This window comes from Cetorhinus maximus, chromosome 36 (assembly GCF_964194155.1).
Source record: "Cetorhinus maximus chromosome 36, sCetMax3.hap1.1, whole genome shotgun sequence".
Classification (NCBI taxonomy): domain Eukaryota; kingdom Metazoa; phylum Chordata; class Chondrichthyes; order Lamniformes; family Cetorhinidae; genus Cetorhinus; species Cetorhinus maximus.
In genome coordinates this window covers 6,839,791-6,861,347 of record NC_135914.1, presented here as the reverse complement: position 1 = coordinate 6,861,347, position 21,557 = coordinate 6,839,791, and the positions used below count along the sequence as shown (strand labels likewise).

The 21,557-nt window shown below is 45.4% G+C and overlaps 1 protein-coding gene across 1 annotated transcript in view; it reads right to left on the bottom strand.

Moving 5' to 3' along the window:
• Nucleotides 1-21,297, bottom strand: part of ilf2 (interleukin enhancer binding factor 2) — a 25,996-nt gene extending 4,699 nt beyond the window's left edge. The window contains exons 1-11 of the mRNA XM_078534155.1: nt 21,174-21,297; nt 21,037-21,079; nt 14,494-14,598; nt 13,421-13,498; nt 12,046-12,148; nt 10,540-10,605; nt 9,188-9,304; nt 7,360-7,438; nt 4,130-4,217; nt 1,347-1,408; nt 903-1,017 (exon numbers count right to left, since the gene is read on the bottom strand). Of these exons, the coding sequence (XP_078390281.1) occupies nt 903-1,017; nt 1,347-1,408; nt 4,130-4,217; nt 7,360-7,438; nt 9,188-9,304; nt 10,540-10,605; nt 12,046-12,148; nt 13,421-13,498; nt 14,494-14,598; nt 21,037-21,079; nt 21,174-21,280 (963 nt within the window). The 5' untranslated portion in view covers nt 21,281-21,297. The remainder of the gene's footprint in view (nt 1-902; nt 1,018-1,346; nt 1,409-4,129; nt 4,218-7,359; nt 7,439-9,187; nt 9,305-10,539; nt 10,606-12,045; nt 12,149-13,420; nt 13,499-14,493; nt 14,599-21,036; nt 21,080-21,173) is intronic.
• Nucleotides 21,298-21,557: the final 260 nt, after the last annotated feature.

The window sequence follows — 21,557 nt, the reverse complement described above, 5'->3', positions numbered from 1 at the left end:
GTGGTAGGTAAGTTGATAAGAGGTTTCGATAGAGCAGATAAGAAAAAGAACTATTCTCTTCACCAAGTGGGTCAATAACCAGAGGACACAGATTTAGAATTGTTGGCAAGAGGTTAAAGAGGAAATGAGGAGACTGTTGTCAGGATCTGGAACATGCGATCTGAAAATGGAGGTTGATTCCATAAATAATTTTAAAAAGGGAACTGGACAGATATTTGAGGATGAGGAACTTGCAAGGTAATGTACAAAAAGTTGGGGCATGGGGGGGCACAGCAAGATGCATAGGCACAACAGGCCTTTTTTAAAAGTCATGTGGGGGATGAGGGCTTGGCTGGCAGGGCCAGCATTTATTGCCGATCCCTAGTTGCCCTTATGAAGGTGGCGGCGAGTTGCCTTCTGCCGTCCACGTGGTGCAGGTGCACCCACAGGTTCCGTGCTGTAAGTTTCTATTGGGGTGGGGCAGGGTAGGGAGGAGGAGATTTCTCCCACACACAAGTCAGAAACAGTTAGAAGAAGCATATTTATAAGTGTTGGGCCTAATGGACTTTGTTTCTTTTTGAAGAATGTATGATCTTGGCAGGCTTGCTGGAGACAGTTCCCTCTCTGGAGTGTGAAGGCCGTGTAATGTCGCCGTGGCCTTTTTACACCTTTCTCACCGCTGATCGACTCTTTGGGGACATTGAGCCCTGGCTGGGACATGGTGCTGCAGGCGGTGCATCGTTCGAAAGCTAATTTTCACCGGTGATCCTGACACGCGAGTGTCAGCAGAATGTTCAGCCATGTGGAACACCGGCCCAACTCCAATCCACCAGGCTACGGGTCACTTCGAAATTTAACTGGCCCATAAGCTGGGAAATATACACCCCGGAGTCAGTCCCCTCAGGTCAAAAGGAGATCCTTACCTGCTGCTCAAGCGTCATCACAGTATGCACTCGGAAGTTTCCACTTTCACAGGGATCTGTAATTCCGACTGATCCAGGCAGGAACAAGCCCGCTGCAAGGAGCTGTAGGCAACGTCTGTAAACAAACCCAAGCGTCAAGTACTTGCCCAAGTTTTTCCCCACACCGAGATAATCCTGTCTCAAGCAGTAAGCTCCTACAGACCCGTCAGATTCTGACCAATTTTAGCCAGTGCCCTCCAGATCTCATTCCCCCTCCAAATTATTCAGCCACAATCTCTACCACCATCCTCACCAACTTCACTCCTTCAGCGCCCCCGCCACCTTTCACCAAGTATTTTACCCCATGCGTTTCCAAGAATTTTATTCCAGCATCATTCGTTGCACAGGACTCCGTACACACGGGGATTATCACCGCGCCCTTGCCCCCACAATCCCTGTACATACCTGAAGCCAACATTGAGTGCCAGCGGCTGTCTGGATGGGTTGTTCATTACAGCGGAGTGGCCCTGCACGACAATTCAAGGGGAGAGTTAATTCCAGGTGAAATACTCAACAATATTTCTCGTAACAAACCTTTCTCACTTCTCTTTCAGCACAAGGGGATGGACAGCTAGCCTCTGCTCCCTCTCAAGCCCCAAGGATGCCACAACATGGCTCTCCAGCCCTACAGGGAAACACTGACCAAACAAGGGTTTGATAGGGCAGAAGTGGAGAAAATGTCACCACTTGACAGGGGAGGCCATCAGCTTTAGACAATGACTAATAAATCTAATAGGGAATTCAAGAGAAACTTCTTTATCCAAAGAATGGTGAGAATGTGGAACTCAGTGCCACAGGGAGTGGCTGAGATAAATAGTGGACTGTAGATGCATTTCAGGGCAAGCTGAATAAACACATGCGGGAGAAAGTAACAGAAGGATAGGCAAATTTGGAGGAAGTTAATGTGGAGCATACACACTGGGAAAGACCTGTTGGGCTGAATGGCCTGCTTTTATACTGTGTACTTGATATAACACATGTTCACACGGAGAAAATTGTGAGCGCAAATAACAAGCGATCAAAGTGCCAAGCCCTTTATAACACAGCTACTCCTCACATCAGTTTGTAAATGCAACGCACAACATGGAACTGAGTCACAAAAGTAAACAGGATAAAGAACAGAGTCCCAGAATACCAAAGGAGGTTGGGGAAGTAAATAGAGTGACAATGCAGTTCCAAAATATTTAAGAAATTGGAATTATGCCATCGTACTGATGGATGGATAACGCAGTTTAACAACAACTAATATTTATATAGCAACTTCAACTTAACGAAACATCCCAAGGCATTCGTTCCACAGCAGCATTATAAAAACAAAGCTAAAAAAATGTATTGAAAACAATTCAACGAGAGAGAGATGTTTAATAACGCACTTTGGGGGAGAGGGTTTACCAGTTAGTACAGTCTAACTACAAAGGTGCAGGGGTGCAGATATAGAAAACTTTAAATATGGATAACAGTTAAAAAAGTCTTAGAAAGACAAATTGTAATCTGCATTTTTTTAGGTTGAATGCATTAGCAAGGGGGTGACAATGAACTTGTACAGACATTAGCTCGGCCAAAGAATGTATGCTACAGTCGCTTGGCAGTACAGAGCTTGTGAGTATTGCTGAAGACAGACACGTTACGGAAGCCTGTTGTGATACCAAATCAAATTTGGTAGTCTTGCAATGGTCCTGACGAAAGCACAATGAAAAGCTTCAACAACATGTCTCTCTTTACAGCAATATTTGTGCCACTACATGAACACTTGGGCATTATAGTGAGAGGTACAGCATAGATTCATTAGAATGGTACCAGGAATGGGGTTATGGTATTGCAGGAGGTTTTTCACTGGAATATACAATAGAGGAGGAGGAGGAATCTAGTGAAAGTTTTCAAAGTAATGAAATCTTGTAAATAATCAAAGGGTGTAAATAATTAAAGATTGCAAATTGCTTTTAAAGAGAGATGGATTCAGAACCATCATCAGGAGAATGAAGGGAAAATTGTTAAGTATTCTTTCCCCAGCAGGTTATATAGCACAAATGGCTATTGAGGCAAGAGGCTGCAACATCAATTAAACGAGAATGGGATAGCTATTTGAAAAGTATACAAATGGAATAAGGGAGAGGCAAGTGGATTAGAGTGGACAGCTCCAGTTAGAGAGCATAAAGTCGGCAGGCTGAATGAAGTGCAGTGTGCCGAGTTCCCTGGTTTGTACAAAAGTCCTGAGAGGCCCAGTGCCAGGGAGGGAGCTTCCCTTCCATTTATTTTTTTAAATAAATAGAATCGGCCAGAATTCCTTCTGAAAACGATCCAACAAATCTGCTTGAATATGTGCACCAGCTAATGTCGGAAGTGGGTGGAAGCTGTGGATGTTTGGGGAAGGTACAGGGAGCTGACAGCCACCAATGGGAGTGTACTGACTCAATGCAGCACCTCCCATAAGGGATTGGGTGGGGGGCGAGGAAGAGAAAGAAATCCATTTTACTTCTCATTCCCCTACCTATAAACCTTAAACAAAACATTTTTGCTTCTCCTCCCATTTGGAAACCTCTCCCACGCACTGCATGACTCTCCACTCCTACAACGCACCAGGAAAACAAAAGCCCCAACAAAACCATTTGTGTGAAATGTTGCAGAAGAAGATCATTATTTCACCAGTGTACTGACAGGTTATTTTTGGAAAGACTGCTGAGAGTTAGACGGTGTTTCTATGGAGGCAGGTACAACAGAATAGGTGAACGAGCAGAGACTTCATGTCATCTTATTACCGCATTTTAGAAATAAAATATTGTGGCTATTTATATAAAAAAGACAAATCAATATTCTCTCCGCCCACTTTCCTGGTCCCCTCCCCTCTCTGAGGGCTCACCATGTGGGCCTAAACAATGAGGTGCTGACAGGCTATTCATCAAGCCAGGCCTTACCCTCATCCAGCGCGCACACAGCATCTTCAGCAGGGTTCACTGGAAGGCAATCAAGGGGAGGAGTGCTGGCCAATTTCCGCCTTCCTAACCCAAGGGCATCGAGGCCAACTGTAGCCCTAGATTGGCTGCGATCAGATAACTCAGCACAGAGCAGGCACAGAATTAAATTGCAATCACCCCAGTTTGTCTGGCTCAGTGCCCCACTGGATTAACTCACTGAACTGTCAACAGCCAGACATGTGCGTGTGACTGGAGCCGCTGTTATCGTACACGTACCAGAAGGTCGATGATCCAAGGTGTCAAAGGCTCGAATCCAGGGAAGCGACACCTCAAATCCTTCATCAGCCGTATAAGCACTTTAACTCTGGGAAAATACGAAAGTGGTTATTCAAGCAGCGTCCAAGCCCTTTGCCTTTGAGAGCGATTTAATTGCGTATCATGGAGCTCGGGGGCCCCATTGTTTAAAGTTCAAATACTCCCATTAACCTTTACACATCTCAAACTATTGTAATCCTGCTTTCCGATTTAAGATTTACTCATCAAATGATGGAACAGTGGTGGGAAAATAAAACAGGATAAACCTGTGAACAACTTGAGCAAAATAAGAAGAGCTGTGTTGCATTCGATTCATGGACCCAAGCCCAGGTATAGCCAGCCCACAGGCCACAGCTTGGATGTCCATGGTTTATTTCATGTACAAATGAGCTGTGAAAAATCACTGCAACTGAACGTAAACATTATTCATCTAAGGAGTGCTTTCATAAATCTGGAATTGAATTACATCTTCCCTCTCAAGTGATAATTGCTCTTCACTGGTTTTTAGATTTAAGCGCAAACCCATTGAGTTTAACACTTCACTGCTCCCAATATCATCTACTGCTACTGAAAAAACATCTCATGATACAATGACAGAGGTCAGCTGCTACTGACGATGTTTGCCAAATAGGCGGGCTCTCAAGGTTCAGCAGGAACTTATAATAACAAGAAACAGCGAATCAAAACATCAAACACTCATTCACAGTTTCCTGCATTCACTGCGGCCATTCCTATAAGAATGTACTGCCCCGCCATCAAAGCTGCACTCCTGCTCCAGGCAGCACGACCCAGTGGTACGCAGGGCAGAAGCTGGGGAGTTACAACTGACAACTGGGGGAAAATAAGAAAAGCTGGCAATATAGCAGTGGCTATTCAAGTACGCAATGGGGAGAAGAACTTGTATCTAACCCCGTGCTGTACCTGTCCTGGGAGTGTTTGATGGGGACAGTGTAGAGGGAGCTTTACTCTGTATCTAACCCCGTGCTGTACCTGTCCTGGGAGTGTTTGATGGGGACAGTGTAGAGGGAGCTTTACTCTGTATCTAACCCCGTGCTGTACCTGTCCTGGGAGTGTTTGACGGGGACAGTAAAGAGGGAGCTTTACTCTGTATCTAACCCCGTGCTGTACCTGTCCTGGGAGTGTTTGATGGGGACAGTGAAGAGGGAGCTTTACTCTGTTTCTAACCTGCGAGGGAGTGATGTAAGGAACTTTAATCTGCATCTACCACACTGTAGCTGCTCTGCAAAAGTTTGATGGGACAGTGTAGGGAAGTTTAACTTAGCCAATGTTTACCTCTCTTGCGAACACTTGATACTGATATTGGGTGCATGAAATGGAATAGGTTCCATTCTGTGCCACTAACATTTTCTCCTCAATGGCTTGAGCATTCAAAAGAAGAAAACAGGGCAAATATTATAGCAGTGGCTAGATAACACTAAGCTTGCTGTTTTCAAGGCCTGTATATTTCAGAGGGTTGGACAAACTCACAAACATTAGCACCACTGCAGTTTTAAAGACTGGGGAGTGTAGAATAGTGGGTTAAGCTTTTTTTAAAATTCATTCATGGGATGTGCGTGTCACTGGCTAGGCCAGCATTTATTACCTATCCTTAATTGGAAGGTGCTGTCTAAGGAGCCTTGGTGAGTTCCTGCAGTGCATCTTGTAGATGGTACACACACTGCTGCTACTGTGCGTTGCAGTGGAGGGAGTGAGTGTTTGTGGATGGGGTGCCAGAGGGCTACTTTGACCTGGATCGTGTTGAGCTTCTTGAGTGTTGTTGGAGCTGCACTCATCCAGGCAAGTGGGGAGTATTCCATCACACTCCTGACTTGTGCCTTGTAGATGGTGGACAGGCTTTGGGGAGTCAGGAGGTGAGTTACTCGCTGCAGGATTCCTAGCCTCTGATCTGCTCTTGTAGCCAAGGATTTATATGGCTAGTCCAGTTCAGGTTCTGCTCAATGGTAACTCCCAGGATGTTGATAATGGGAGATTCAGTGATGGTAATGCCATTGAACATCAAGGAGCGATGGTTAGATTCTCTCTTGTTGGAGATGGCCATTGCCTGGCATTTGTGTGGTGCGAATGTTACTTGCCACTTGTCAGCCCAAGCCTGGATATTGTCCAGGTCTTGTTGCATTTGAACATGGACTGCTTCAGTATCCGAGGAATTGCAAATGGTGAACATTGTGCAATCATCAGCGAACATCCCCACTTCTGACTTTATGATGGTAGGAAGGTCATTGATGAAGCAGCTGAAGGTGGTTGGGCCGAGGACACTACCCTGAGGAACTCCTGCAATCATGTCCTGGGACTGAGATGACTAACCTCCAACAACCACAACCATTTTTCTTTGTGCTAGGTAGGACTCCAATCAGCAGATAATTTCCCCCACCCCCCCTGATTCCCATCGACTCCAGTTTTGCTTGGGCTCCTTGATGCCACACTCCGGTCAAATGCTGCCTTAATGTCAAGGGCAGTCACTCTCACCTCACCTCGGGGGTTCAGCTCTTGTGTCCATGTTTGAACCAAGGCTGTAATGAGGTCAGGAGCTGAGTGGCCCTGGCGGAACCCAAACTCAGCATCAGTAAGCAAGTTATTGCTAAGCAAGTGCCACTTGATAGCACTGTTGATGACCCCTTCCATTACTTTACTGATGATCGAGGTAGACAGATGGGGCAGTAATTGGCCGGGTTGGATTTGACCTGCTTTTTGTGTACAGGACATACCCAGACAATTTTCCACATTGCTGGGTAGATGCCAGTGTTGTAGCTGTACTAGAATAGCTTGGCTAGGGATGCAGCAAGTTCTGAAGCACAAGCCTTCAGTACTATTGCTGGAATATTTTCAGGGCCCATAGACTTTGCAGTAGTCAGTGCCTTCAGCCGTTTCTTGATATCGCGTGGAGTGAATCAAATTGGCTGACGACTGGCGTCTGTGATGCTGGGGACCTCCGGAGGCCGAGATGGATCATCCACTCGGCACTTCTGGCTAAGTCTGTCACAAATGCTTCAAGCCTCAATCTTTTGCACCGATGTGTTGGGCACCCCCATCATTGAGGATGAGGATATTTGTGGAGCCTCCTCCCCCCGTGAGTTGCTTAATTGTCCACCACCTTTGGCAACTGGATGTGGCAGTTAGCACAACCTTCATAGGACAGGCGTTCCCTTGCGGTGTAAAACATGCTGACTTACGTGGACTGAGAGGAGTTCTCCTCAAACCAACGAGCATGACGAATTGCTGCCAAAGCACTCTGCAGGACTTTGATGTCCACTGGAAAGGAAAGGAATGGTATTAGCAGTACAGGCAACTGAGAAAGAGAAAGAGAATCAAGTTTTCTCCATCCCAGTGTTAATGCATTGTCTTTTGATTTAACAAATAATAATAATATCATTAGCTTTGTCAAAAGTGAACTGTGTCAGTATTTGAAAGCATGGGATTGATGTAGCAAATGCCAGGTTGAACAGCCTGCACCAGGACAGACCTGATGAGCTAACCCACTCCATTCTGCCCTGCAATTTCTACCATATGATGTTGTCATGCATATTGTCCCCATTTCAAAGTTCAGTTATGGCTCTGACGATTTTTAATAAAACAAAATGGGCTTTAAATGTAAGATCAGTAGGTCCTAGATTTGATTCTTGCCTGTATGGGAACTACTGGCTGCAATCTTGTGTTGGGAAGGGTGAAAATCAGTAGTGGCTCCTGCTCGGCTGTTATCCAGTGACTCCCTGCTGGAGTGCACGCCTGAATACAGTGACTCCCTGCTGGAGTGCACGCCTGTGAATACAGTGACTCCCTGCTGGAGTGCACACCTGTGAATACAGTGACTCCCTGCTGGAGTGCACACCTGTGAATACAGTGACTCCCTGCTGGAGTGCACACCTGTGAATACAGTGACTCCCTGCTGGAGTGCACACCTGTGAATACAGTGACTCCCTGCTGGAGTGCACACCTGTGAATACAGTGACTCCCTGCTGGAGTGCACACCTGTGAATACAGTGACTCCCTGCTGGAGTGCACACCTGTGAATACAGTGACTCCCTGCTGGAGTGCACACCTGTGAATACAGTGACTCCCTGCTGGAGTGCACACCTGTGAATACAGTGACTCCCTGCTGGAGTGCACACCTGTGAATACAGTGACTCCCTGCTGGAGTGCACACCTGTGAATACAGTGACTCCCTGCTGGAGTGCACACCTGTGAATAATGGACGAGCACGGCATCGGAATCTACCTCCCCGCAGGTTTTTAAGCTAATGGCACTCCGTCTAGGATACAGTTATCTGAAATTCACACCCTACCACGATTCCGTTAATTTAACATTTGCTGATTTTCACAGATGACAAACCAATGCTAAGGTCACTATCGATCATGTTACGAGCAAACTAATGGGGGCAGCTTGGTCACAGAGGCATAAATGCACCAAGCTCCAGGTATGGAACTTGCAGGGAGGGCCAATGTAATTAGACTGTAGACTGTAAACTGAAATATTTAGAGTTGACGAGTAGCAGAAAACATCAACGAACTGTCAAAGTTCCAACATCATACAATGGACTGTACTCCAGCAGACCAAGTCCCAAGCGTTGGCATGCTTGCTTCGCAGTCAGGAGGTGGTGGGTTCAAGTCCCACAATTGCACAATGAGTACAAAAGGCAGGCTGAAATTCCCGTCGCAGTACTGAGGGGAATGCTGCTGTGTCCAAGGTGCAGGCTTGCGGATGAGATGCTAAACCGAGGGCCTGTCTATCCTCTCAGTAAAAGATCCCACGATGCTTTTTCAAAGAAGAGCGGTGAACTCTCCCTATATCCTGATCAGTATTCTTCACAAGAACAGAAATGGATTGGATGCGATTGCCCTGGACGATTAGGTCCCACCCACCCTAGTAGGCAGCCAAGTTGTTTCAGGATTCACTTGGGAAATGTGAAGCACTGTGTTGAAATTTTGGGAAGTGTGCAGTATTGTACAAGGTGAAAAGCATGCTGAAGTTCTGAAAAAGTTCAGATAAAGTAATGATACTTACAATGGAGCTCTGGATCAAGCTTGCGTAGGTTGGGCGGGACAGTGGTGATGAGAATTTTGACAGTGGCATCAGGTGAGCTGATCTCAAAGCCGGTCTCGTTGGTGATCATAGTAAGAACTGGAAACAAATGAAGAACAGTTAGTTCTGATGTATTAAAACACCAGCCTTTGGTAGCACTTCACATAAAACACTCTCCCTGAGCATGCATCCTCCCTGCCTGGAGCGCTTTAGGGTTTGATAGAGCTCAAATATAAAGCCAAGCAGCACCACCTCCCCGTCAATCCCTCCTTCAGACTTGGAAAACAGGCTGCAGAGATGCTAAGGTCCCTCCAGCACCTTATTCTTAACTATCTATCCTTCGGATACATGGTCAGGCACTGAGTGCTGGGCAGGCCGGTCAAGTTTGGAGATCTTCACCCAAAGTCCACAATTCAGCTTATTCTGGTCGAAGGTTATCAAACACTGATCAGCAGCGGGGCCCCTGGCTGAATTCTCCTCCTCCCAGCCAGCAGCATCAAGGTTAATTGTATTTCCAATGGTGCCAATTTATACCAGGCCATTGGAGGAACTTCAGCAGTGTACTTATTACAAATATCTGTTCCTAATAGTGCTCTGGGTGGCAGCACAGGTTCCCACGGACCTCCCACTGAGCTCCTGACCTCACCAAAGCTGAGCGACAAGGGGTCAAACACAAGGGAAAAGGAGAATTAGCTGCAACCTCGTATAACCACCCTCAGCAGTGTGAAAACATTACCCACAGCAACCATGCTTACAGCCTCTCAGAACAAGTTTGGCAATTACCCACCACGCCCATCCTAGACAGAGCACAGCTTGTTCCGAAGATGACGCCTGTACGAGGTCAGTTGTGACAGCTCCAAACTCATTCTTGTAGGACCTTTAATGCTGGCAGTAAAGACACTTTCATGTGTCTGGGTTCAAAGGACTGTTTCTCACTAGGCTTTAACAGCCAGTCCCAACAGCCTGGTCCCTGCTGAAGGCATTTTAATAAATTCACCTATTATATATTCAACTTGCTATGTAAATAATGGACACTTATTCAGCATTGCCGCTGTGTATTATTGTACAAGTCAGGAGCCCCTTAAACTGCAGACACGATAACTACACCAACAGCATGATTCTCAAACTCTGGGGGAATTTTTTTTTTTAACCCTGACTTTGAGGGCAAAGCCACAGGAGATCCACTGGTTTCTATCATGCCTTGGCTACAACGTGTGATACCCCTCATGACAGATAAAGTTCATCAGGATTCCCAATCACAGCTCGAAGATCAAATACAGAAAGGAAAACTTGCAAATGGCAAAACAAAGGCTGGAGAGTTCAGCAACACTCACTTTCAGAGGGTTCCTGGGCTCGGAGGGTTTCCACCACCTTGTTACCCAGAGCAGCAACAGCTTCCACTGAGGGTAAGGGAAAGAAAACACACAATTAGATTTTACCCAAGGGTGACGTTTGGAGCAGAGGTTACACACTGAACAATGGCATGGAAAATGAAACTCATTTCAGTTGCAGAACCTTCATCAGAATCGGCAAAGCACACCTGACTTTAGGTCCAAGCCCAGGAACATCAGCATGATTTATTTTCTCAAATGCTAACGAATTTGCAGCGTATTTCCAGTACTTTCTCTTGAGCATCTAGTCTTAGATGGAAGATATGGTTACGCTCGAAGGAGCAATGAAGAGCAACAAGACTGATCCCCGAGTGTGAATGAATGAGCCAGGAGGGAGGATTATTGGAGCTCATGGTTTACAATATTGGAAGAAATTGGCTGGGAGAATTATGAGGTAAGTGAAATACTGTGTGTCATAGATAGATAGATATGGTAATTGGGGATTAAGAATAAAACCAGAGGGCAGGAAGAGAAAGTGAATTTACAACAGATCAGATGGGGAAATTTGTCCAAAGAGCAATTAACTTTTGCAATAAACTGCAAGCCAAGGTCACGGTGAATAAAACACAGGGATTATTTTGAATACAATTAGATGCCGCAACAGGAGAGACTTAATGTGACAGGCAGATGGACCTCAAAAACTTCCCCCTCATCCCTGACGGGCTGAGATAACATCCCTGCATGGTGAATAGGGTAACAATGTACTAAGGATTTGCTGTTAAACACTGGGACCTTGCCATTTTCTAAAACACTGCGTTTCCACATAAGCTGAGTGTCCAAATAGCATTCACACTCCCTTCAGCCAGTAGAGCACAATTAACACGTTGTTAGAACCAAACCCAAGGGTTGGGTGACAGAATCATGTCAGGAAACAAATCACACCAGATTTTCATGGAAATTCATGAGCTTTCTGGGTCAAGAGATACAACAATGGCATACGAGTATAGGAAAGAATTAAACCCAATGCTTTGTTGGCATAATCCTGATAAGGGTTCTGAAGGTTTGAATTAAGTGTTACATATTTATGGTCGTTTTGGTAGTACTGAGCTCGAGTATTGCTGAGAAAAAAAAAGACATGCTGTCAAAGCTTTTCACCTTACACTCATCAGGACAGGCACAAGATTGTCAAATTTCACAGGGAACAAGGAATAGGTCCAGACATTTCACCTTTATTTGAATAAACAAAACCATCGGAGACAATAGCCCTCTGGTGGATTTGCCATGGCAACATCTTGGCCAGTCAGAGCCGACTTGCCAAACAATCAACACCCCTTTTCTCACGCGGTATAAATTGTTGCTCCCTTTGAAATTTGGCATTCTTGCGTCTGTCCTGATGAGTCCAAGATGAAAAGCTTGGACAGCGTGTTTTAATTTGCAGCAGTTATGTATTTAATCCCCTGCAAGAGAACTGTGAATGAGACCCTCCCTTGATTTGTTTACAATACTCACAGGTCGGCAAGATCTTTAGGATGACAACAAGGTCAGCGACATTATGCCCGGTCATCATGGTTCCCTTCTTGTATGAGCCGACCTGACGCACTTCCTCAATTTGCTTTTGGGAAGGAAAATAAGATGACAAAATAAATTTAACATTTGGCCATGGCAAAAACATGGGCACAACACAGCTAATCCCTAACTCCTCCACTACTGGTATTGAGCTCTATATCAGGTTAGAATTCCACGGGGGCAATGTCATTCTTGGATACGAGTCCTGACAAGTGAATTTCAGCAGCCTATATAACAGCGGAGAGCCTTAAGATCAAAATTACCCTCGCCAACAGCCCACAAACTTTGCACTTTATAGGGGGTGTTCCCCCCAGTTGCAGTATCCTCGCCTGCCAGTCCAACCCAGGAGACAGTTTTACCAGGGGAGCTCCAGGTTAAAAAACGAGGAATCTTAATGGGGCAACTTAAAGAAAATCTCACCAATGCAGTAGGTGTACAGTGGCGATACCAAAGAAACTAAGCTACCACAGAGGTCCCAACAGAGAAAAATGACCTGGTCACACCGAGTGTACAGGTATGGAGCTGCAATCGTAACAGTCCTAGAAGGAGCCTAGGAAGAGAGCAGGACAGAGAGGAGTTGAACCAGTCATAACAACAAAAAATAGTCATCAACAGTAATCTACCTTCATCCCCAGCCCAGCTGACGCCACAAGAGAACACAAAGGTTTAGGGACAAGACACATCGTTCACCCATGTGCTAACAGAGCACACAGCTAGATGACACTCAGCATGGACAGCGTTGAAATTTGGCAGGTGGCTGCGGATCACTCTGGGGAGGGGAGGGCTTTGACAGGGTGCAAACAATTGGACTGGTGCCGCTGGAGAGCGTTATATAATAACTCATAAGCTACCAAACATGGAAAAGAAAAATCACCAGCTCGTGCGAATGGGAAAATGAGCAGGAAATATGGATTCACAGTCAACTCCCCATCCCTTGACTGGCAAAGAAAGGGTGAAATGGAAAAAGGAGCAAGAGATCAGTAGGTATTTGCAGTCCATGTCTGCAAAAGGCTATCTAAAGCATCAAATGAGAATGACTCCTCTCTTTCAGTTAACAATGGTTTTTATTTCATTTTGAACAGACTCAAAGCTCTGGAGCTCCGTCCTTACACCTTTCTGGCTCTTTCCTTCTTTAAGCCATGCTATAAACATACCCCTTTGACCAAGCTTTTGGGTCAACTGGCCTAATATCTCCTTATGTGACATGGTGTCATATTTTGCTTTATATGATCCTGTGAAGGTGCTATATAAATACAAGTTCTTGTCCCGGAGGACTCTGAAGTCAAAAATTAGGAGAGATATCGGTTGTTCAACTTACCACTTCAAAGTTGCCTGGAGCCACAATCAGATTGTCGATCACATTGTTAATCTTGGTAACTAAGGACAGTATTGAGGCCTAGGAAACAGCAACATCTCTATTAACAGAGTTACTACAGCACAGATTTATTTCAAGCGTTTGTATAAAATTAGCTTCGATAGCCAAACTTCCTGCCTCCTGGCCACACCAGTAACATTGCAGACAGCAAGGAAGCTCTCAAGCCCCAGGCTGCTCCATTAATCGCAGTGCGGGGCAGGGGGAACAACTTCAGAAGAACCAGGAAGCCAGTTTGCAGCCAGCCCACTCCTGGGAAACACACTACCAACTGCATGGGCCCTTAAAACACCAATAACGTGCCACCTGTTAGCAATTTACCCGAATCCTGGATGTAATCAGTCAGGCTGATTAACTTGAAAAGCATGCTGACAAGAGACATTTCCTACCCCAGGAATTCATAATGAAGTGTAAGGTGCTGACATAAACAGCAGATTTAAGACAGTCATTGGTCCAGTGCAATGTGGCAACATGGTAGACCAGGGATCAACAGCTCGGTGCGGGGTCCCAAACTAGATCGTGATAGGTAGAGGAGGGCACCTCCAGACAAGGAGGAGAAGAGGATCTACGTTACCTTCCCCAGGAATCAGAAGGTTGGTTTCCTGATTCACGCTGAATCAGCCAGGTTATGCAGTCAGCGGCAGACGAGAAACTATCGAGGGTTACCACTTGATTCTGGTTGTAAAACGCCCAAGCGGGTGAGGGTGGAATCAGAGTTACATCAGCTGTGAGGCCACCCACAGCTGAATGGTCTACCAGCACACTGATTAGGCACATGGATGCAGTACAGCTGCAGCCAGTGGGTGTGTACCTGGCTAATGACTCAATGTCTCCAAGAGCAAGTATAATCTGGGCTGGGGTGCTGAAATTCCTCAAATTTTGCGTAGAGACATCACCTCACGCTTAAACCATTTCCCCAAAGAATTGTGTAGTTGGTGGAAACTGAGCTTTGAAAAGCCAATTCAAATGCGTGCTTTTAAGAGGTGTCCATCAACATGCCCACACACCCCCACTCTTACCTGTTCCGATGGAGTTGGGGACAGATCCTGGTTCCGTTTTAATAAGGCCTCACTCAGAGTAGTTTCATCAGGAGCAGGTTTCACCCGGGGAAAGGCCATCTCGCACTGTGAGGTGGAGGGGAAAAACACAACACATCCATTTGGAAAAACAAAAAACTTGGGGGCATAAAGGCAAGTAAGCATTTTGCTCTCATTTGATTTGGAACTAGTACGAGTTCTTAATCAATACAGAAACTACACTGTGCGACATTAACAATCCTGAACACGGTTAAAAGTTAAAAGGAACTCCTACACACAGGACAATGGATGCGGCAGACTTCCAGAGAAATTGGCTGGCACGGGGTCAACTGGTACATTGAAAAAAGGGACGAGATGAGTACCCGTTGCGTAAGGGTTTTAGAGGCAGTAACGTGCTTCACTTTCTCTCAGGTGAGATTGGAAGAGAGATAGTGTGGTTGTTGGTGGGGGGAGGGGGCCAAATGCAGGCCCATTAAAGAGCAGATGCAGGTGAGACTATAGTGGATATCTTGGAAATGGCAGACTTGTTAAAAATAAAAGTCTGTCTGTTTTTAAGTGGAGAATGAGAACAAAGAAACCAGTGGTACAAGGGGAAAGAACATCACGTTAGATTTAACATCTTAAAACGGTAACGGGGGAAAAGTTTTTCACCGTATGCATCAATACTTGGATAAAAGGAACCGAAGGGTGTATATACAAACTTGCAGAAGGTATCAAGTTAGGAGGCAAAGTAAATTGTGCAGCTGGGAGCAGCAAGTTACAAAAGGACAGGTTAAGCAAGTGAGCAAAATGGTGGCAGATGGGAGTTCAGTGTGGGCTCAGCCAAACTTTAGGTCCAAGAATAAATTGGAACATCTTATTAATGGTGACAAACTAGGTCAGGTAGACAGACAGATACAAAATGTAATCACAAGGTTAACTGGAATGCAGCCTTTACCTCAGGGAGCTGGAACTCAAAGGGAAAGAAGCTGCGATTCAGTCATACAGAGCTTCGGTTAGGTCTTATCTGCAGTACAGTTCTAAGCATCACAACTCCAGGAAAATAAAATAGCCTTGGAACGGGTGAATCACTGATTCACCACAATGATACCAGAGCTTCTAGAGATATGTTATGACTACCGGGTCACAGAAATCATGGCATTCAGTAGGCTACAGGCCAAAAGTTAGAAAGCTGGATTAGGCTGGAGAACGCTTTCTCTTGTGGCATAGACACGATGGGCCAAATGGTCTCCTTCTGTGCTGTAGATTTTCTGTGAAATAGAAGTAGGCCATTCTGCCACTCAAGCCTGCTCTGCCATTCAATAAGATCATGGCTTGTTGTCCCCCAAGTTTAGAAAGTCGAGGGGTGATCTCAGTGGGATGGCTGAAATGATTTGACAGAATTAAATAAGCTATTTCCTTTGGGGGCAGGACCCAGAACAAGGATTCTTAAAATTTAGTGCTACGGTTAAATCAAGAAGTGCTGATTCATACAAAGGGCAGTGGGAGTCCATCCCCAAAAGGCTATGGATGCTGAGCTGGTTGAAATTTTAAAGACTGGCATCTTTAAGGGTGTTAAGGGACAATGTGGCAAGGGTGGGTTAAAGGCAATGAGCTACAGGTGATCTAACTCAGTAAAGGAACAGGTGCAAGAAGCTGAACGTTCTCCTCCTGTTTAAATATCCTTGGTTTAATATCCCTTCAAAAAGGTATCAATGAATCTGACAGTCCAGGCTTTATATCCTTATTCATTTTCTACCCTTTCCCTTATGCCCATGGCTTCACCAGGACACCAGTGACACATCAGAAGTAGGCCATTTTGCCCTTTGAGCCTGTTCCACCATTCCATAAGATCATGGCTGATGGTTTATCTCAGCTACACTTAGCATTATCTTCATTTCACTCAATTTCTTTAACATGTCAAAATCTATCGCTCTGTGCCTTGGATATATCATCAACTCAGCATCCAGAGCTCTCCAGGGTAGAGGGTTCTGAAGATCCACCACTCATTCAGTGAAGAAATTTCTCCTCATCTCAGTCCTAAATGCTCAACCCATTAGTCGGAGACTGTGGCCCCCATGTTCTAGATTGTCCAGCTGGGGGAAATATCCTCCAAGCGTCTATACTGTCAAGTCCCATAGGAATTCTATGACCCAATAAGATCACCTGTAATTCTTTTAGAGAATATAGGTCTAGTCGATTTAATCTCTCCTCATAGGACAATCCCTTATACCAGGAATCAGTCTAGTGACTTTCATTGCACCCCCTCCAAGACAGGTTTATCCTTCCTTAGGTAAGGAGACCAAAACTGTACGTAGTATTCCAGGTGTGGTCTCACCAAGGCCCTGCATAATTGCAGTAAGACTTTAACTCTTACTCCAATCCTTTTATAATAAAGGCTAACACACCATTTCTTTTCCTGATTGCTTGTTGGACCTGAATGTTAACTTTCTGTGATTCCTGTACAAGGACACCCAGAAACACTCCAAACACCAACATTTCCCAGTTTCTCACCATCTAAAAAAATTGCCCTCATTTTGATTTTTCCTACCAAAGTGGATAACTTCACATTTCTCCACACTACATTTTTTATTCATTCATGGGATGTGGGCCTCGCTGGCTGGGCCAGCATTTATTGCCCATCCCTAATTGCCCCTTGAGAAGGTGGTGGTGAGCTGCCTTCTTGAACCGCTGCAGTCCCTGTGGTGTAGGTACACCCACAGTGCTGTCAGGGAGGGAGTTCCAGGATTTTGACCCAGCGACAGTGAAGGAACGGCCGATATATTTCCAAGTCAGGATGGTGAGTGGTTTGGAGGGGAACTTTCAAGTGGTGGTATTTCCCATCTATCTGCTGCCCTCGTCCTTCCAGGTGGTAGTGGTTGTGGGTTTGGAAGGTGCTGCCGAAGGAGCCTTGGAGGTTCCTGCACTGCATCTTGTAGATGGTACACACACCGCTGCTACTGTGCATTGGTGGTGAAGGGAATGAATGTTTGTGGATGGGGTGCCAATCAAGCGGGCTGTTTTGTCCTGGACGGTGTCAAGCTTCTTGAGTGTTGTTGGAGCTGCACTCATCCAGGCAAGTGGGGAATATTCCATCACACTTCTGGCTTGTGCTTTGTAGACGGTGGACAGGCTTTGGGGAGTCAGGTGGTGAGTTACTCGCTGCAGAATTCCTAGCCTCTGACCTGCTCTTGTAGCCACAGTATTTATATGGCTGGTCCAGTTCAGTTTCTGGTCAATGGTAACCCCCCAGGATATTGATAGTGGGGGATTCAGCAACAGTAATGCTATTGAATGTCAAGGAGCGAAGGAGTGATGGTTATATTCTCTCTTGCTGGAGATGGTCATTACCTGGCACTTGCGTGGTGTGCATGTTACTTGCCTCTTGTCAGCCCAGGCCTGGATATTGTCCAGGTCTTGCTGCATTTGGACATGGACTGCTTCAGTATCTAAGGAGTCTTGAATGGTGCTGAACATTGTGCAATCATCAGCAAACATCCCCACCTCTGACCTTACGATGGAGGGAAGGTCATTGAAGAAGCAGCTGAAGATGGTTGGGTCTAGGACACTATCCTGAGGGACTCCTGCAGTGATGTCCTGCAACTGAAATGACTGACCTCCAACAACCACAACCATCTTCCTTTGTGCTGGGTAAGGCTCCAAGCTGTGGAAAATTTTCCCCTTGATTCCCATTGACTCAGGGCTCCTTGATGCCACACTTGGTCAAATGCTGCCTTGATGTTAAGGGCAGTCACTCTCACCTCATCTCATATTCCACCTGCCACGCTCTAGCTCACTCTTAACCTGTCTATATTCCTTTTGCAGCCTCTTTTGCGTCCTCCCCACAGCTTGGCTTTTCTACTTAGCTTTGTACTGTTAGCAAACTTGGATGTATTACATTTGGTCCCCTGATCTAAATCATTGATGCAGACTGTGAAGAGATGAGGCCCGAGCACTGATTCCTGGGGTGACTGCAGTACCAGCCTGCCAATCTGTAAGTGCTCTGTTTATTCCTACCCTGTTTTCTGTTTGCTAACCAATCCTCAATCTATGCTAATTTATTAGCCCCAGTCATACGAGCCTTAATTTTGTACAATAACCTCTTGTGTGGTACCTTAGCAAATGCTTTTTGAAAATTCAAATACACTGTATCTATTGATTCCCCCTTAGCCACGCTGCTATGTACAATCTCAAAGGACTCAACACATTTGTCAAACAATATTCCTTTGAGAAGGCCATGTTGATTCTGCCCAATCAGATTATGAATTTCTAAGTGCTGTTATCACATCCCTAATAATTGATTCTAGCATTTTCCAAATGGTCAAACAGCCTCTTCTGTGCCATAAATTTCTAGGATTTTAGTCGATGATATCAGGCTAACTGACCTGTAGTCCTCTGTATTCTTACTCCTTCCTTTATCATATAGCCGATTTGTGTCTCTTATCTTCCAAATCCACGACTACTGTTCCAGAATCTAGGTTATCAAAACCAATGCATCCTCTGTTGCTGCAGCCAACACATTTAAAAGCCTAAGATGCAGACAGTCAGGTCTAGAGGATTTGGCAGCTTTTAGTTCCATTAATTTCTCCGGTACTATTTCTTTACTAATACTTGATGTCCATTTCTCACTAGCATCTTGGTTCCCCACTATTTCTGGAATTTAGTGTGTGTGTCTTCTAACACGATGCAAAGTATGCTTAATATCGTGAGCACTCCCTTATTCCCATCATAAATTTCTCCTGTCTCTGCCTCAAAGGGACTGAAGTTATATCTCTGCTGTTTTAGTTGAGATTCCAGGTGATCAATGGCTCTGAATCTGAGCCACTAAATCTTGCTCCTTAATGTTGACAAACTCAGAAGACCCAGGTTACTCTTGGACCTGCAGGGCTGCTTTAAGTGAGACAGGTAGATTCAGTAGTGGAAGCATCAGGAGCAAGCTCGTGACAAAGGCTGGTTTCCTGCAGTATAAAAGCAGCTGCTATCACCAGTGTTAAAGCATCCTGACAAGTGGAGTCACCGGTGTCAAGATATTTTCCATTAACCAAAAGAAATGCCAGCATTTACATAAAGTCTTACAAAACATCAAAATATTTCAAAATGCTTCCCATTAAATAAATTACTCTCGAAATTCAATGACACTGATGCACCAACAAGATCCCATAACAAAAGAGGTTGCTTAATCTGCTTGTGTGTGTTAAATGACAGAGGAACGATGGCCAGGTAGCTCCCTACTCCTTTTCTTACGGTTTCATCAGTTCTTTAATGTCCTTTCAAACAGAAGCCTTGGTTTAATGTCTCGTCTGAAGGGCAGCCTGTCTGGCCAAGCAGCAATTCCCCAGTACTGCAGTGCAGCCTCAATCCCAATGGTGCGCGTGAGCCCGAGCATCAAATGGAAGTCACAACACTCCTGCAGTGGCGTTCGGGCACGATTGTGTTATGTCCAGGTTGTTGGAAATGCTGAATTCATGGAGTTTACAGAACAGGTCCAAGGCACCCCGCCACTGATTGCGCGCACAATCACAAACCACAAACCCCAGCTCTCGCAAAGTTCCATGGGCAACTCTACATGCCTGGCCGCATGAAGTCCTTTTCACACCAGTCATGTGGGCACTGCGTCATTGGCCAACAGAAGGGAGAGGCTGACAGTTCAGAGCCATGGGACAACCTGAGGTGCCCAGTGACAGTGCTGAGCTTTAACAATTATTGTGCCGGCCATGAATCAGGTGCACAGCATTCTCACCCGAGTAAAAAGGTCGTGGATTTACACCTCAGGGGTGTGAAGACAAAAATCAAGGCAGATACTCTCGTTCAGCACTGAGGGAATGCTGCAGCGTCAGAGGTGCTGTCTCTTCGGTTGACATTTTAAAATGAGGCTGCATCGGCCCTCTCAGGTGGAGGTAAAAGATCCCATGGTACTATTTGAAGATGAGCAGGGAAATTCTCTCCGGTGTCTTGGTCAATATGCATCCCAATATAACACTGAAGCAGATAATTTGGTCCCTATCATACTGCTGTTTGTGGGAGCTTGCTGTGCACAAATTGGCAAACATATTTCCTACAACAGTGACTACACTTCTAAAGTGCTTCACTGGTTTTGGGAATGTCCCAAGGTCATGAAAGGCACCGTATTATCATAATTCTTTTTTCTTTATCCATCAATATGTAATATCGCATTAATACAATCTTCTCCTTGGTAAAGAATTCCAAATTTCTAGTCTGCGCTGACCTCAGTCAGGAAGGTGCAGCGACTGACCTCTCCCATGGGCTAGAGAGTGTTTAAAAAAAAATGAATGAGGGGCCCTGTCCCTGATCACAATCCCAGTGGCTCCTGCTGGACAACAGCAGAGGACAGGATTGGGCTCATTTGCAATTCACACCCCACCCTCCCCACCACCCCCGTATTGAACACCTGCCAAGACGCATACTGTTGAGGCTCAAACACACAGAATGGCCAACAGATGAGGTACTGAAGAAAGGGCTGCTGTAAAATTAAGTCCAGAACAAAAGCGCCTTAAAAGAGAGAGAGAAAATTGCACAGTCACTTACCACGTAAAAGTCAAATGGAATGTGAGGGACAAATGGTCTGAACCTGTTTATGTAGAAAAGAAATAAAGTTTCAAATTAATAAAATCTGGGCTGTGATAGACAGAATCTTAAACAAACGAGTCTCTCATGACACGTACCCCCCAACTGGGCCACCCCTTGCGCCAAAGCGTCCACGGCCACGTCCTCTGTCGCCTCTGCAATAGAAAGCATATGAATGCGCAGTTAAAATAAATACAAGCTCCATAAGCGAGCAAACATGCAACCCCCGAGGAAACAGCGTTAAGATGGTCTGTGGCGTAGTGGATCCAAGTTCCTGAATCCTGGATGTGGCCAAAAAATATCAAACAAGCCAAGTCCTGGATTCAAAGGCAACTTTTAAATCAGTCACAAACGGAAAAACAAATCAAATTATGGTGGCACCACAACCTAGAAGGCAGCAATAGCAGGGACAAATTACAGAGCCTTTCCATCCCAAGCATTTTGAGAAACAAGATGAATTAAAACTAAGACAATGCCAGTAA